Genomic DNA, 17,697 nt, shown 5'->3' on the forward strand with positions numbered 1-17,697 from the left:
CAGCCACTCTGGAAAACTGTGTGGAGGCTCCTCAAAGAGTTAAAAATAGAGCTACCCTATGACCCAGCAATTGCACCACTGGGGATTTACCCCAGAGATACAGATGCAGTGAAAAGCCGAGACACGTACACCTCAATGTTTATAGCAGCAATGTCCACAGTAGCCAAACTGTGGAAGGAGCCTCGGTGTCCACCGACAGATGAATGGATAAAGAAGATGTGATATATGTATACAATGGAATATTACTCAGCCATTAGAAAGGACGAATACTCACCATTTGCTTCGACATGGATGGAACTGGAGGGTATTATGCTAAATGAAGTAAGTCAATCGGAGAAGGACAATCATCACATGGTTTCACCCATATGGGGAATATAAAAAATAATTAAAGGGATCATAGGGGAAAGGAGAGAAAGTGAGTGGGAAAAATCAGAGAGGGTGACAGAACATAAGAGACTCCTAACTCTGGGGAACGAACAAGGGGTAGTGGGAGGGGTGGGGGGTGGGGGAGGGGGGAATGGGGTGACTGGGTGATGGGCACTGAGGTGGGCACTTGACAGGATAAGCACTGGGTGTTATACTATATGTTGGCAAATCGAACTCCATAAAAAAAAAAAAAATCCACACACACAAAAAAAAGGCCAGCAAGGCAGTCCCCTGGGCCTCACAGGCCAGACTGGGAAGTGCCTCTTTGCTAGGAAAAGCCTACGGGATTTGTGAGGGGCCAGAGGCTTCTCATAAGTAGGAACTAGGCTTCTATGGAGGGAAAGGAGTCTCCCCTCTGCCTGGGAAGGGGAAGCATGTGTGAGGTGCCTCTCTTCCTTCCCACCACAATTGTCTGTGTCCCTCCCCTCCTAGGGATTCTGAAAGCCAAGTGTCACTAGGAGCGTTTTTACAGAGATAAAAGGATCGTAGTTACATACAGCTTTTATGAGGTAAGCATCATTCCCCCCATATTACACAGGGGAAAAATGGAAAGAGAGGAAGCAGTCATTTATTTGCCTGAGGCCACACACCAACCAGGTGGCTGAGCTGGGTTTAGACTCCAGGCTCTCTGATTCTTGGCGCTTGATGACACGATGCTTCTTCCTGGGCATGTTGACAGGCAGGCTGTGCTCCCAAGGCCAGAGATGGGTGCAGGAGGCCTCCCTCCCTGCTCTCCACCTACCACCTGTCAGTCAGCCTGGGGCCTGGGTGACCTTCGGGGTTCTTTCCAGCCCTGCCGATCAACAGCTCTCCGAATCCCTGGAAACTTAGGCAGTGGATTGTCAGATGACCTCTAAGGGGCCCGCCAGCCCGGACAATTCATTCTATCGACCTGGAAGGGGCAAAGAGCCCAGCCGTTTTCAGCATGTGATGCATTGAACCTTAGGGAATCTCAGAGATGTTTCAGGGACTGCAGTGAGGAGTTCTGATCCTGTCTTATATTTTGGAGATCTACAGGTAACTTTGTTTGCCAAAAGGTGCAGCTTCTAAAAACAAGCAAATAAACAAAAATGAGCAAAATAAAACACCTCACAGCCCCTGAACCAGACGGTGAATGAGAGATAAGGTTGAACGAAGGCATCCGCTGGCAATGAGAGTGGTGATGGTGTGGTGGTGGTATGTGTGTGTGATGGCGGGGGCGGGGAGCAGGGTGGGGTGGGGTGGGGTGGGGTGGCATGGGGTGGGAAGTATGGACTGGAAAGAAAAAGAGGAAAACCAAAACAAGAGGGGAAAAATAAAATAAGATTAGCTTTTTAGTTCCAGCAAGTTGACATTTTGAGGAAAGGGGAAACTCTGAGAAATGACAGGGGCATCCTGGCTGGTGAGTGCCTGCTTTGTCCCAGAGTTCTGCTCACGAGGTCTCACTCACAGAGTGCTTGTACAACCCCTTTGGTTCTAAGCATTCCGCGTTCCTATTTTAAAGGTGAAAGTACTGAGGCTCAGAGAAAGAAAATGACTTATCCAAGGTCATGTAGCAAGTAAATTGTACTGCTCAGATTCAAATCCAGCTCTGTTTGGCCTCAAACCCACAGCCTCTCCCATTAGAATCACACTTCCTAGGAGAGGGTCGAGGAGTTACAGGTCAATGGGCACCAGGGGACCTGTAGCGCCTTCCTTTGGCGGCAGGGAGAGTAGGAGGATCTGTAGAGAAGCAGCAAGCAGAATTCACGTTCTTGGTGATTAAGGGACTCGAAAGAGGGGACGGTTGTGAGAAGTAGAGAACCAGGGGAAGAGAAACCACAGAGCTGGAGAGTCAGAGCTAGGCCAGGAAGGGTCTGGACGTGGGCCTGCACAGAAGGGTTTAGAACCCCTTAGGACCTGTGTCCTTGACTAGATCAATTTAGACTTGCATTATGCTGTGTAATTCAGAATTGCTGGTTGCATCCCAAGATCATCACACTTGTGACCAAGTATTTTACCCCGACTTATCAATTGAACAATATAACAAACATGCCTGAACCCACCACTTTCAAACCATGATCTACAACGTTGCCAGTAATTTACATTTACCAATGTGCTAAATATTTTTTGTGGGTCTGAGAAATAATTGTCTTTCTTATCAGTGCTGTGGCTATGGTTTCCCTTCCCTGATAACGACAAGCCCCAAAGGGAAGATCTAGCTTATGTACAGGTCAGGATCAGCTAGGTTATGCTGTGTAATGGGCAACCCAGAATCTTAGTAGCTCTTAACAACAAAGGTTCATCCCTTATTCTTGCTACATGTCTATATTGAGTAGCTGGGAGCTCTACTCCTTGTCTTTTTACCTCAAAACCCAGGTGGTCAGAGAAGCCATCATTCAAACTTTGCTGGTTACCCATGCCAAAGGGAAAGAGAACTCTGTGGGGCCTCCCACTGGCATTGAAACGTTTCAGCCTGGAAGTGACCTATTTGGCTTTTGTGCACCTATTTCCCAGCGAGGATCCCTTTCTCTTTGGAAGTTCCCATCTTGCTCTACCCATTTCCATATCTGTCTTTCACAGGCTCAAAGCCCAAGATGGCAGCTGACCATAGGGTCTGACTGGCATCTTACATGTGGGTTCACTTTGGCTTTTTCTCCTCCCAGGCATGATTTCTCAGATAATCAAGGAGCTGCTGCTACTTCCTCTGGAGTGGCACTTGAGTTGACAGTGGCGAGACTGGATTTTGTGCAGAGTGGTAAGGGGAGGAGAGATGGGCTGAGTGAGTCATTATTGTTATTTCCGTTGCATTCCCATTGATCTCATAAGACTATTAAAAGAGTCAGTAACTAAGACATAACTAGACTCTGGTTCTAAAAGCCAAGGGGTAACCGAAACTCATAATGCACAGAAGCAAGTCCAGGAAATGGAATGAAGAGGGAGCACCAGCTCCTGGCCATACTTCTGGAAAGTGAGGTCTAGCCTGATAGCCCAGGATACATGTCCTTGGTCTCAAGTCTCCGCATCATGAGGGCACTTCTGCAGACCACTGAGGATGCTCTGGAGAAAGGAGAGGAGAGTTTGGGCATGAATTTTACATACACAGCATTCACCAAACTGTGCCAGGATTAGGTGGGGTGCAGAGGTGGGCAAGACAGACAGTGTCACTGGCCTCACAGAATTTACAGTCTAGTGGGGGAAGAAAATGATTAAATAAATGGTAGAGGGCATGAGAAGTGCTCTGACAAGGATAAGTTCAGGGTAGTAAAGGAATAGCACCTGAGCTAGATGTGGGGGGTCAAGGGAGGCTTGGGAGTAGCCCCTCATCTAGGCAGAGAACTGAAGAATAAGTAGGTGTTAGGTAGGTGAGGGCGGGCAGGAAGGAGGAAAGTTGCGGAAAGTTAGGAGGTGGAGGGCGAGAAGGTCTGAGCCTAGAGAGGCAGGCAGAGACTAGATCATGAAGGACGCTGTGGATGCCATGTGGAGGGGCTTGGGCATTATCCTGAGGGCAGCAGGGAGCTCTGGAATGGTTGGCCATTTGGTTATGCTGTCACCATGGAAGCAGTGTGGAAGATGGCTTGGGATGGGTCCAGGTGAGAGGGGATAGTGACTGGTGAAGATAGCTAGAATGGGGCTGGAGAGAAATGGATGGATCTGAGGCACATTTAGAAGGCAGACAGATAACATGAATAGACATACGTGGACAGTACAGGAAAATCAGGAGTTGAGAACTTAGGTTTCTGGCCTGTACAACTGGATAGCAGTGATAGCAGTAGAGTGTGATGACAAAGAGCAGTGGCTCTGATGCCTGACTGCCTGGGTTTGAATCCCAGATCTGTCACTGACTGTCTGTGTGACCTTGGACAAGCTCCTTAACCTCTCTCTGTGGGCTTCTGTTCCCCTGCCTGTAGAACGAGGGTATTAATATCACGTGCCTTATAATGATTAAGTGAAGCAGTATATAAAGCACTTTGAACCACGTCTGGAGCATGAGAAGTGTTCAATAAATGTTAGCAATTATTATAGACAACAAGGAAGAGGAATAGACTTCATGGAAATGATGATGAGTTCAATTCTAGGCATGCCAACTTTAGGGTGTCTGTGGGACGCTCAGGTAGAAATTGGCTATATAAGTCTGTGGCTCAGGAGATATTTGGGCTAGAAATATGTATATGAGAGTCATAAGCTTATAGAGATAGTAATTGAAGCCTTGGGAGGTTTTTTCCGGGGGAGGGTAGAGGGAGAGAGAGAGAGAGAGAATACCAAGCGGACTCCCCACTGAGTGCGGAGCCTGATGGAGGGCTGGATCCCAGGACCCTGAGATCATGACCTGAGCTGAAGTCAAGAGTCAGATACTCAACCGACTGAGCGACCCAGGTGCCCCGAAACCCTGGGAGGTTTGGCAGGGAGAATTTGTAGAGAAGAAAAGGAGGCTACGAGCAAACCTCAGCTTTTGTCGGATGGGCAGAGGGAAAAAGAGCGCAATGAGGAGGCTGAGCAGCAGCCTGAGAGTCAGGAGACGAACCAGGGGAAGGGCACACCATCGCAGAGGCCAAGATGAGTGAATGTTTCACAATGGAGGCGGTGGCCAGTGGCAGCAATGCTTTGGAGAGGCTTATGTAAGAGGAGATCTGAGAAACGACAATGGCGCGTAGCTACAAGGAGATCGTTGGTGACAATAGTTTTCATGGAATGATACAGCAGGATGTCAGACTAGACTACATTGGGTTGAAGAGCGGGAGTGAGGAAATGGAGATAGCAAGTGCAGACAGCTCTTTCCAGAAGTTTGTCTGTGAAAGGGAAGTGAGAACAGATTACTGAGGGTTATGGGGAGAGAGAGGGCGTCCTTCAGTGCCAATGGAGATGAGGCCAGGCAAACAATGGAGGGTGGAAAATGGGAGGTACAGGGGTGAGGGGAGGCAATTGAGGCTTGAGGGGGCTGAAATGGAGAGGAGATGGAATGCAGGGTGCAGGTGAGGAGGTCTGCCTCAGGCAGGAATCATTACAGGGAAGGAGGAAAGTATGGATGTGGTGAGTGAGCTTGTAGATTTCCCTGTGGAATGTTCCCGCCTTGTGGCTTTTCTTTCTTTTTTTTTTTTTTTTTTTCTGTGAAATCAGGTGAGGGGAGGGACACCTAGGTGGCTCAGTGGTTGAGTGTCTGCTTTCAGCTCAGGGCGTGATGGGGGGGGTGGGTGGCCGTGGCGGCAATCGAGTCCTGCAACAGGAGCCTGCTTCTCCCTCTGGCTGTGTCTCTGACTCTCTCTGTGTGTCTCTCATGAATAAATAAATAAAAACTTAAGAAAAAGAAAAATAAATCAGGTGAGGGGGACGTGTGGTAAGGCTGAAAGTTTGTGGATGATAGTGGAGGCCGTGGTGCTCAGAGAGCCACTGGAGAGAATGGGAGAGAGAGCCCAACAGGGACTCAAGGAAAGGTTGCCCAGCCACACTGAAGGCCCAGTGGAGGTCGAGACTCTGCATTTATAGTGTTTTCCATCTGCAAGGTTAGGGTGTTTTCTCCAAGCAGTGCTTAGCAGTCCCGGGGGAGGAGTAGAAAGGGTAGATATTTGGATTGATTTAAAGGCTTACGAATTCACAAGGCGGACATGCTGAATCAGAAAGATGAGGATATTGGCAAGTGAGTAGTTAAAATGATTGCCCTGTAATTCCCCTGCTCTTCAATTCAGAAGCTCCCCCTCCCGCTTCCAGAAGTTCCCCCTTTTCTCTACTCTATGTCATAGCTTCTGCTTCACTCAAGGGTCTTATACCACCTCATGGCTTCTGCCTCGTGTGTGTGTGTGTGTGTGTGTGTGTGTGTGTGTGTGTGTGCTTCTGCCCCCCTTTATGGACCAAGGACTCTCTCGTGTCTCATGTTCAGCTTCCACAGGAGAGCCTATCTGAGTGATTCCATTATTCATTAGCTCCTATGTTTGGCAGCTAGCTCAGGCTGCTGGCCAACCTATGGGTTGACTCTGCCCTGAGTCAGGGACCTACATCTGGTCCATCCAGCTGTATCTAACATCAACATTCTTCAGAAGGTGCAGTGAGTAAGACAAGCAGAATGGGTGAGAATGGAGGCTCTGGAGCCAGACGCCTAGGCTCAAATCCAGGCTGTTCCACTTACCGTGTGACTTTGGGCAATTTGCTTCACCTCCCTGATACGTAGTTTCCTCATGTCTTAAAAAGAGTCAGTGAGGGACACCTGGGTGGCTCAGCGGTTGAGCGTCTGTCTTTGGCTCAGGACGTGATCCCGGGGTCCTGGGATGGAGTCTCACATCAGGCTCCCTGTGAGGAGCCTGCTTCTCCCTCTGCCTATGTCTCTACCTCTCTCTCTGTCTCTCATGAATAAATAAATAAAATCTTAAAAAAAAAGAAAAAGGATTCAGTGAGAGTACTTGTCCCAGAAGATCTTTGTGCGAATGAAATAAGATAATAAGTGAAAAGTACCTAGTACAGTACCCGGCACATAGTTATTTCCCTGTAAGGATTATGTGTTAGTAGTATTATTCCTGTTATGATCATTTTACTGTGAAGGCAGGCACTTAGGGCCTCATAGGCTTTTAGACACGACATCAGGGGGAGGCGGGATTTGAACCTCAACGCAATTTAACGGACAGTCTTTTCTTCACACCAGCTTTTTGCTATTTTCAGGTCTTCTGACCTTCCCTCAGGGAATGTTTGTCACCCTACGGTCTCTGAGGGCCCAGAGCTTTCAGACTAGTGAGTCTGCTGCAGGCTGAGGACTGAGCTGCCGCATCTGCTTATCCTTGGCTGGGAAGGAATCCTGGCAGCCTGACCTCTCTTGTGCAGTCGTTGGTTTCTATGAGTCATGCTTCTCTTATGCTAAGCCCAGCTTGGATTTGGAAGGGGGCTAGAGGAGTAGGGGTGGGGTGAGGGGAGGAAAGGGAGGAGGAAGACAGCAACTTAGCTTCTGTCTGAGTTTGTTGGTTAGCTCAAGTTATAGGACTCTTAGAGCCGGAGTGAGGGGATTTGAGGCCCCACTGTGACCAGGCTGCAATGAAGGGGACCCTTCATTGAATCTGTGAAGCCCAAGATATCCAGAGTATGAGCCACACCTCCCCAGGCACCTTGACAGTCAGGACATCCCCTCTCCATCTCTCTCTCCCCTAACCCAGATGGGTAAAGATTTATTTTCCCAGAAAAGAATGCAAATCACTGACCCAGGGGAAAGCAATAGATCCAAGAGGCCCATTGCCCAGAGATTAGGCTCCTAGAAATGCCCCACCCTCAAGAAATAGGTCCCAGATGGCTTTGTCTGAGCTGGTGTTTCCCCAAGGACTGGGGCGGGGGTGGGGGGACAGGCCACTGGTGGCACAAGAAGTAATTCCAAGTGGTATATGGCTCGATGTTTTTTTAACTTCATTAGTCACGAATTTCTTTTAACGTGTTTTAGAAAAGATCTAAGTAGCGCATGAACATTGGTGGCTTCAAGGGTATTATGGATTAGAACCATGCTGAAGCTTTTTTCTTTTTTCTTTTTAAGATTTTATTTATTTATTCATGAGAGACACAGAAAGAGAGGCAGAGACATAGGCAGGTTCCTCGCGGGGAGCCCGATGTGGGACTCGATCCCCGGACCCCAGGATCACGACCTGAGCCAAAGGCAGACAGACGCTCAACCACTGAGCCACCCAGGCGTCCCAGGAAACACCTGTCTTTTTTTTTTTTTTTTAAAACACCTGTCTTAAACAAATCCTGTTACCTTTTCTGCTGCCTCTTCTACCCTCCCCCGCCCCCTCTCCCAGATTTGGGGCTTCTGCTTTGGGAGTTGGCTAGTAGGCACATTAATCTGCCTGGTCAATTGTCTTCTCACCAGATCAAAGCCCAAAGCTTCATCTCCTTTTCTTGACTTCGTTGGTCTCTGTTGAGGGCTCTCGTTTCTCTCCCTCCCACCCCCACTCCCATTCCCCCTTCTTCCCCTCCTTCTCCCACCACCTCTCTCCCTCTCCCTCCCTCTCTCTCCTGGCTAGCTTTTGGAGATATTCCTGACTCGTTCTGTTCCCTTTTTCATGCTCAATCACTGCCCAAACCCCGTTCGTTCTTTCTTCATTGTACCTCTTATACTGTGTCTCTTTCAACTGTCATCACCAAGGTAGATGCCACAGCCTCAGACCACACCTCATTATCCAATTAGTCTTTCTCCAGCATAACTTTCACCATGACTTTCTCCTGGACTGGTTCTCCACTGAGCATCAGATCACGGCCAAAGTCCTGAAGGAGTGATTCCTAAGTCCTTGGAATGTGGCCTCAGCCTAAGATCTACCCATATCTCCCATTCCTTTCCTAGGACCCATCTAGGTCTTTACTGCTCCTCAGGTAGACCACGCTCACTTCGAACTCTAGCTCTTCCCTATAAACCTTGATCAAAATAATTTTCTCAGTCCTTCTCATTTGATCACTTACTTATATGTCATATTGTGCTCTTTGTGGGCTTTTGTGTATGTGTGTCTCCCTCAGTAGACTCAGCTTCTGAGGTAAAGGAGTGTGTTTTCCATTTCTTTTGTAACCCCATTGGTACTTAGCAAAGTGCTAGGTGCCTGGCAGATACAGTTGGGTATACTTTGAGCTGCAAGTGTCAGAAAACCCAACCTATTAGCAGCTTAAACACTTAGAAGTTAATTTTTTTCACAGAACAAAAAGTTTAGAGGCAAGTGTTTGCTTGCTCTACCATCCAGACTGAATTGGCTTTCACCCTCATACTGGTTGTCTCGTGGCCACAAGGTGACTGCTGCACCTCCAGGTATCACATCTGAATCCCAGCAGGAAGGAGGAAGAAGGACCTAAGGCCTCTCCCCAGGGAACTTTTGCCCTGTTATTTGAGAAGGGAGCGCTCTCCCAGGAGACTGACCCTTTCATCCCACCAGCCAGAATTGTGTCATGTGCTTACTCTTAGACCAATAGCTGGTTTAGACCAATTCTAATTCGAGCCCAGGACTGGGGCTGACAAAGATCCTCTCATATCAGGGAAAGGGTCTTTGCCAACTACCTGAACAAACTGAAGTTCTGTTAGCAATCAAGAAGCAGGGAGGGATAGCTATTAGGTAGGCAACTGGCCGTGTATACCAAAAAACTCAATAGAGACTGGTTTAGAGAACAAGTAGCCTGCTCTTTTTTTGTTTTGTTTTGTTTTGAACATCATTTTTAAAAAAGCTTTTATTTGAGAGATAGAGAGTGTGTGGGTGCATATGGTGCAGGGGGTAGGAGACGCAGACTCCCCGCTGAGCAGGGAGCCCGACATGGGGCTCGATTCCAGCACCCTGGGATCCTGACCTGAGCCAAAGGCAGATACCCAACTGACTGAGCCGCAGGCACCCCCAGCCTGCTCTGGTTTTGAGTCAGGTTCTGAGATGTGGAGGGTCTGAGACCAAGAGGTTTCCAGAAAAGGCCATCTTCCCTGTGCCCACACAACTGCACCCAAGTGTCCCCAGCTCTGGGTTGGAAGGTCAGACAGACTATATGGGCTCTCAGCTGTGCTTTCCTCAGATTAAAGGAAGAGTCTGAGCAGAGTGTGGTGCTGTCCCATTGAGTGACTGCTAGGTGAGGAGTTTCTCCTGATGGCTTTACTTCCAGGACTGAGTGAGGAGTAAATGGAGAGGCCTGCTTCACCATGGAAGAAATCATTCCTGTCTTCGGATCTTTGGTTTTCATGTATGTTTTCTGAAGTAGGTCTGAAACTGAATTTGCATCCAGAGAAAAAAAACCCAGAAGAGGAACCTTCCAAAGGCAAATTATACAGAGTGCTATTTATTACGGCAACAAAAAGAAACCACCCAAACAGCCAATTATTGGGATCTGGCTAAGCAGACTGTGAGTTTTTGTATATTTGGCTGTACTATGGTCACCAAGTTTGACAACTTCATGAATTCTGCTGGCACACACACGAAAATTATTTGTATGGAGTCATGTTAAGAGAAAAAGAGCAAAATAGTCATGGTTCTGAGCCTCTGCCTCCCCTTCACAGAATAGGGTATGCCAGTACCTGTCTCCAAGGTTGTGGGAACGGAACTTTGGGATAGACAAAGCCTTGGGCTTGCCCACTGCTGGGTGTGGGGGTGGGATGGTAGAGGAGAGTAGTGGCACAGGACAGTCCTGTGTGTGGGTAATTGGGCATAATCAATACAAAAAAACCCATATACAATAGGTCTGATATATTTGACCAAGGTGAAGCACCTAGCGCACTAGGATTCGCCAGCTTCTTCTACAGTGGCACTTATGTCCCGATGGAAATGTGGGCACCAGAAGCCCCCGAAGTCAATGATTGGGGGACGGGTGGCATACTTTCTCCGAGAAGGGGCACAGAGCAAAGGTTTGCACATTGACACATTGTTCACTCTGTCACAGCTACTCAACCGGATAGGCGATCACATTGGTCTGTGGCTCTCCTCGGGGAACTTTATTGCCAGGCTGGTTTGGCGTACAAGCTGGGTTTGCCGACACCCCGGCCCCATCCTCGCCCCCTGCCCGGCCTGCAGAGGACTTTCTTGGTTGTAGGGGTGATGGGTGTCTTCTCTGCCTTAAGGTTCTCTATTCAAGACGAGTAATCTCGGACCAAGCAACACGCTTTCCATCCTGCCAGGGATCCCGAAAATCCTAATGACCTTTCCTAGTGGCTGAATCATTCAATGCATCTTTCCTCCCTTGTAAGAGAGCAGTTACAGTGGGTACCTCAACCTTAGTATTGTCTTGAGGATGTACGATTAGTTTATACAGTGCTTACAAGAGGGCCAGCGATGACTCCACCTGGAAAGCAGGCTCCAGGCCAGGCCAGGGGAGGCGGGACCAGAGCAGCCGGGACCAGAGCAGCCGGGACCAGAGCAGCCGGGACCAACGCCTGGACTCGCTCACACCGAAACCCGAAACCCGTAGCCCCTCCAGGGTGAACCAACGGCCTTCGACCCTATTGGTCAGGGCCTCGATGGGCGGGCCAACAAGGGGCGCGCTGGTTGGCTGGGGACGGACCAATGAGGAGGCGGCAGCGCGGGCCTCAGAAGGGTGCGCCAACCGCGCGTTGTTTGAGTCCATCTCGTGCTGCGCCGCGACGACGCCACGTCGCCCTCCCCCGGCTGGGCACCGCGCCTGTGGCAACCGCCGGAGTCGCCAGGACGCCTCGCGCCTCCCTCCACGCGTCACACACCGCTCGCCTCCCGCCTCTCCCCTCTCGCCTGTCGCCGTTGGCGCCTGGACCAGGGTGATCGTCTCCGCGGAACCCCTGGCTGCCAGGCCTCACCAACATGAGCGCCCCCGACGAGGTGTCTGTCTGGCGAGCGGGTTTCGGCCCGGAGGGCGGGGAGCAGGCCAGCGGAGCCCCGCGGGGACCAGGACTAGGTCTGGATCCGGGGCCGCCTCAGAGCGGCGAGGGTGAGGGCGGGTTCCCAGACCCCGAGGGCTTCGAGTCCGAGCGGGAAGTGATGGAAGCGGGAGGGCCGGTGCTTTGGGGCCGCGAAGGCCGCCCCGGCACCCCGGCGGACGACAAGGGGGACGCCCTGGACTACGCGTCCCACCTTGCTGACGAGTCCGGGGCCGCCATCGTGCAGCAGCTGACCGACCCGGATGCCCTGGGCGTGCGGAGAAACCCATCCCCAGAGAGCTGCGCCGCTGAAGGGTCTGGCGTTTGGGCGGGCCTAGAGGCAGGGCCCGGTGGTCGAGGCGCGCTTGCCCTGAGCCGCGGAGAATCGCAGCCGCCTTCCGCTGTCCCGCTCCACCTCGGTGGGCCCGAGGGAGCCCGGCCCCGGGGGAACCCGAGAAGAGGTTCCAAGAGCAGGTCCACCGTCAGGGTGGATCGCCAGCGGCCCTCCGCCAAAGGCCCGGGCCGGCGGCCTTCCGACCCCGAGTCATCAGATGAGTTCGGTGAGATACAGCTGATGAGGGTGAGCTTTTACTCCAAAGAAAGAGGCCAAGCCAAGCCCAACAGCCCCGAGGATCCCGGGGACACACCCAGACAACCGAGTTTCCATGTCAGGGAGAATTTCCTTCAGGTGCCAGGTTCTTTCCTGTCCTCGGCTCCCCGAGGATTCACTTCGGTTGTGGAGAGGCAGGCCGTGGGAGAGGTGGACATCTCCTCCTCTAAGAAAATGCAAAGTGTGGTCTGGGGGAAGGGAGGGAACAGGCCCAGCTACCCGGTAGCCGCAGCCGCCCCGGCGGCCGCTGCTGCTGCTGGCAGCCTGCCCCCGGCCACCCCTAGGAAGAAGGTGGCCCAGGAGAAGAAATCCCTAGGGGGGGCCTCAAAAGTTACCCAAGGGAGAAGCTTTCCTCCCTGGGGGCAGAGAGTCTCGGCAGCTCCCCTGGAACCAGCCACCTTTCCCCCAATCTCTGGGGTTCCGCTGCTTGGGAGGAACAAGAGGTATTCCTTGGTTCCATCGGGAAGCAAACAGTCCAAGCACACCGGCCGCTCCCGGAAGAAATCTGGGCCCAGGACGACACGGGAGTCGGAGCCAGTGGTGGTGACAGGAGAAGGCAGTGACTCAAACAGAGACACAGTGCCCAAGGGCCAAGTGAGTAGGCCATGCTCCTCCTCTTCTGTGCACCCTTCCCCTTCCCCTTCCCCTCCTCCTCCCCTGCCTCGTACTTCTTTACCCACAAACCCTGTCCGTCCCTCAGGGGTTGCCATGGGTGCCCCTGGGTCATTGGGATCGTTCGGATGCCAGATCGGGTCGTGGGTCGTTTTCACGGGGGCAGACAGTAAACTAAGGTAGCACTCCGTGTGTACCCGTCACCGTTCTGGACCCTTGGCACGTTTCCTGCCTCCTCCCGTCAGAGAGGGGCTGGGATGGATGGGAGGGCTGGTAGCTGATTTGAAGCCAGGAACCCCTTCAAAGTCTGGAGCACAAACCTTCAGCCTTTAGACTCATCAGCTTCCTGCTTCCTGTTTTCTAGCTGGTCCCCAAACCTTGCTTGTGGGGAGCCTGGCCTTTGTCAGCCCGCTACTCCTTCTGCCTGGCTCAGCTCTGCCTCCTGGCCCGGGGCTGACTGAGGGAGAAATCACCAGCCACATCGGCCTCTCAATTCCCTTCCCTATTCCCTGTCTCACACCACCCGTACACGCACGTGTGCAGATGTGCACCTGTGCCCACCTACCCACGCTCACAGACACACGCACACGCACACCCCACGTCCCAAGTCAGATCAGTGAGAAATGTTTCCTTTAGCTTCCAACACACAGGCCAGGACCATGTTGTTCGGGCATGCATCGTGGAGAATGCAGCAGTGGCGACCTCAACACCAGAGCCCCCGAAGTTCCAGGAAGCTCCGCGCCCTCAGCCCTGAGCCAGGGAGACGTCATGCCCAGAGGGCGTGCACCCTCCAGTGAGTCCTGTGGGTTTCACAGGAGTCCAGGGGAGAGGAGATGAGGAGGGAAACTTCTGGCTCTGGCTCTGCTGGGGGCCTGTCAGCTTTGTTGCCTGCCTCCCCACCTAGCCAGGCAGCTTCTCCCAAAGGACCGGCCTTCAGCCACATCGTCCCCTGCGTGCGGTTTGTGCAGCAGGGGTGATTCGTGGCACTGCCCCCAAACAGCAGCTCAGGACATAGGCTTTGAGCAGAACAGAGCCGTTTTTCTGTTCAGTCCTGTTTGGCCACATTGCGCGTCCTGGGGGCTGCCTGTGGCTGCAGCTCTGGCAGAGTGCAACCCAGAGCCCCGGTCCCTGGGGACCACCTTCAAGGATGGGCCACCCCTAGGGGACAGGAGGGGCAGTCCCAGAGAGAAGGTTGGAGCTGCTGGCAGAGCAGAGGCCACTTGTTGCCAGCAGAGGGTGGTGCTGCCTCACGTTAGACCCCGCTTAGGCCCTCTCCACCTCACTGGGGGCCTTGGAAGCTGGATTTCATGTTCTCTCCCTCTCAGGTGACCAGGAGCCGCTTGACCACCTCCCAAGACCGGAAAGGCTGCAGCAACCACCTGGAACACAGGGCTGTCCTCGGGTACTGCTGCTTCTGGCTCCTAGAAACGCAAGCTCAAACTAGATGGTGGGATCCGTGTCCAGGCTAAACTGCCATGTGTGCCTCTTCCCCCTGTCCCCCCACCTCGCCTCCATTCTGCTCCCCACAGAGGGAAGGCGCCTCCTTTCCACTCAGGAGCCTGTGCCAGTCTGGTCACTGGGCCTGGGGATGTAGTGCCCGTGGGAGAAGGGGAGGGGCCGGAGAGAGAGGAAGCCAGAGGATGCTAATCATTGCTGTCTCTCTGCTGTCTGCTGGCCTAGTGTCTCGTGCTACAGAGAGAAATAGACGACCTGAAAGAGCAGCTTGGTATGAGGAGCCTCTGGCTGGGGCCCGGGTTGGGGCAGAGGCAGGCTGCAGGGAGGGCGGGGAGGGGGGTCGCGCGTCTCAGTGCAGCACCCCACCCGGGATGGGCTGTAGGTGCAGGCAGCCGCATGGGGCCCAACATCCCTGTGGGGAGGAGAACCGAGCAGGCCTGGCCCTGGAGCCCGCTGTGCATGTATAGTTAGCTAGGTGTGCGCACAGACAGGAAAATACGGCCTTGACTGCACACATGCTTTGCCAGGGAAAACGTGTCCCAGAGGTCTCCCCCTTTTAGGACGTTTAGGGATGCCTCGTTGATTTTCCCTTTAACTGCTCCTCTGTATGGCTGGCCCGGTGTGTGTTCGTGTGTGTGTGTGTGTGTGTGTGTGTGTGTTCGTTCGCCAGTTCTGAATGGTTCCGATGTGCCCCCAACAAAGCTTGAGAAACGCTGGCACATGTTGTTCCCTTAGAAAACACATCCATATTTAATTCAAGTGTCCAGGCTAAACTGCCATGTGTGCCATGTGAGTGAATCAGGCCCAGGGCTCTCTGGATAGTGGCTGGAGGGGGTTTCCAGTTGCGGGGCTGGGTGGTTCCCCACGGGGACGGAGGGACGGGCTTCTACATCCCCGTGTCTGGAGTGCCTGCTCACGCCTGTCTCTGTTTCAGCGGCCATGCAGTCCCTGACTGACAAGTTCCAGACCCTTTGAAGTGAGTGTTACACACACCATACCCCGTCCCCACAGTCGTAGCCGCTTAGGAGGGCCGTGGGCTGGCCCCGGCTCGATGCTCTTCCCTGACTCTGCTCTCTTTGACAGGTCGGGCCCAGCATCTCCGCATCTCCATCTCCGTACAAGAGGATCAGCTGGTACTTCTGGAGCCAGGAAGTTGTGGCCAAGCTGGTTCCCTCCTGTTCCACCTCAGCCAGGGCTTCCTCTCCCTGTTCTTGTGCTCCCTCCCCACCCCAGTTCACAGCAGTTTCAAATTAAAGTACCTCTCAGGTCTGTGGTCTGCCTTCTCTGTTGGTGGTGGTGGAGGGGGAGGAGGCAGGGCAGGGAGCAGCTCCATTTCCCAGCCTTTTCCAGAACAGGACCTCTGGTATCCTGTGGTAGGCCTTCTTGTGGGGAGCTTGGGCCTGCCTCTGCTAGGAGCCCTGCGGTCACGTCCCCCTCGTGCCCCACGTCTGGGTTCTGCGTGGGCTCTGCCTGGCCACTTGAGCATATGCGGTGCCCCTTCCCCACCCCCCGTGGGCCCCCTTCAGGTTCTCCCCTAATCTCCCCCTCTTTTGGGGTCTCTGGGTGCCCATTCACCACCCCTTCCGCCTTCAGCAGGAACCGGGGACCCCTTCCAGAGCTCCTGTCCCTCTTCCCTTCCCTCCTTGGGATCACTGTCCTGCTTCTCCTGGCCAGCCTGCTCTGCTGTCTGAGCGTCCTTCATCACTCCCGTGGCTTTCTGTCGTCGCTGGCCCTCCCTGGCCCTGTGCTTCCACGGGTGTTAAAGAGCACAGCTGAGCTCATCCTCCCACCCCCTCCGCGGGCCCAGTCCCCTCTGCGCAGTCCTTCCCTCTCTCAGTGCCACCACGCACAAGGACAACTGGCCCAGGAACTGGCACATCCTCCTCTTTAGCCTTGGGTTTCCAGTCCCATCAGTTCTCCCTCCTTGGGTTCAGTAGGGGGGCGGAGGCAGGAGTCACAACCCAGTGGAGTGCAGAGCTACAGGGCAGGTGCAGGGGACTGAGGAGAGGAGCACAGCTTAGTCTCTGGGCTGGAGGTGGGGGCAGTGAGGCTGGTGGTGGCTCTTGGCCAACCTGGGGCAACCTGGCCGCCAGCACCTGGAAATGGATGGTCTAGCTGTCGCAGTTCTCACGTCCCTCCTGTCCCAAGCTGGCTCACCGACCCCCTCCGACCTGTACTCTTGATTGGAAAGTGGCCGTCCGTTTCTATGGCAAGTGTGCGTGACGGGTCTCCAGGTGCCTGTGTGGTCCCCTCGCAGTGCTGTTCGACCACCACCGTGACACAGGGCTTCCTGGAAGTGCTGTTTCCGTGCTCAGGCTCCCTGACCGCCACTTCAGGTCACACAAGATTTAGTCTGGACTCCCTGTTCCACTTCCCCCTTGCTGAAGGGTGGCGATGGCCTCCTTCCTTCAGCCAGGACCCAGGGCTCTGCTGGCCTGAGACTCAGAGGGACAGATCTGGGTCTGAGTGGCTAGAGGGTAGCTTCCCGAGAGACCGGGTATTTCATGCACCGCAGGGAGGGGGGCGGGGTCGGTGGTCCACAGAACAGACAAGGCTGGTGTGTGCGTCTGGACGTGTGTGGGAATGCAGTTGATCGGGGATGATCTCCCTTGAGATCTCGCCTTGAGAAAGGCGATTCAGGGAGTAAAGGGAGTGGAGCCTGTGGTCAGGAACCCGTGAGGGATTGAATGAGCAGAAGCAAGGGGGCGGATTCACTTTTCAGGGGCTGCTGTTACTTTCCTAACCCTGGAGGGGAATGACGTGGAAGTCCCCAGACGTGGAATGACGCCAGGACAGGGTGCCGGGACCCTCCAAAGGCCGGGAGCCCCCAGAGGAGTCTGTGGATCCTACTCTGTGATCCTATGCCGTCTGAGTCCTCCCGTGTGTGTTGAAGGGAGGAGAATGGGAGGGAAGGCTAGCTCGGAGTGGCTGGGACAGGCGGCATCTTAGCAGCAGGGAGCTCGCCTGGGACATTGCTCTGCCAGGAGCTGAGGGGGACAGGGGCAGGATGGGCGCAGTGAGGCTGGGAAGTCGAGAGTGGCTTCCCCACGGAAAATGGGGCCGACTTGGCTCCCCACTATTCTCAGCCTGCCTGCCTTCGAGGCCCTGGGCCATGAACTCGGGGCCAGACCCTCTCCCATGGGGGTGGGACAAGCGCAGACCTTGGCCTGGAGAAGAACATTCATGGGACTTAATCCTTCCACTCCAAGCCCCTCACTTGAGAAGGTGGACGTTGCTTAGGGCACGTCCAGCCTGGACCCAGAGGCTGTGGTTATTTCCTGGCGGGGTAACACGGTGCGCTGTCAACTGAGTGAATGCTTTTGGCACACAC

The 17,697-nt window shown here is 53.5% G+C and overlaps 1 protein-coding gene across 1 annotated transcript; it reads left to right on the plus strand.

The window, feature by feature from the left end:
* Positions 1-10,507: 10,507 nt before the first annotated feature.
* On the plus strand, positions 10,508-15,635 carry LOC140597543 (uncharacterized protein CXorf49 homolog). The gene is made up of 6 exons (XM_072746424.1): positions 10,508-12,893; positions 13,548-13,704; positions 14,237-14,313; positions 14,592-14,637; positions 15,301-15,342; positions 15,450-15,635. Exons 1-5 carry the CDS (start codon positions 11,634-11,636, stop codon positions 15,339-15,341), a joined length of 1,581 nt encoding a protein of 526 aa, XP_072602525.1. The 5' UTR covers positions 10,508-11,633; the 3' UTR covers position 15,342; positions 15,450-15,635.
* Positions 15,636-17,697: the final 2,062 nt, after the last annotated feature.

This window comes from Vulpes vulpes, unplaced genomic scaffold (genome assembly GCF_048418805.1).
Source record: "Vulpes vulpes isolate BD-2025 unplaced genomic scaffold, VulVul3 u000000828, whole genome shotgun sequence".
NCBI classification, from domain to species: domain Eukaryota; kingdom Metazoa; phylum Chordata; class Mammalia; order Carnivora; family Canidae; genus Vulpes; species Vulpes vulpes.

Excerpts from the sequence above, each read along its gene's own strand:
- LOC140597543 (XM_072746424.1), top strand. The coding sequence starts at position 11,634 with ATGAGCGCCCCCGACGAGGTGTCTGTCTGGCGAGCGGGTTTCGGCCCG. Across the intron at positions 13,705-14,236 it reads CAGAGGGCGTGCACCCTCCA|GTGACCAGGAGCCGCTTGAC; the intron begins GTGAGTCCTGTG and ends TCTCCCTCTCAG. Across the intron at positions 14,314-14,591 it reads GAACACAGGGCTGTCCTCGG|TGTCTCGTGCTACAGAGAGA; the intron begins GTACTGCTGCTT and ends CTGCTGGCCTAG.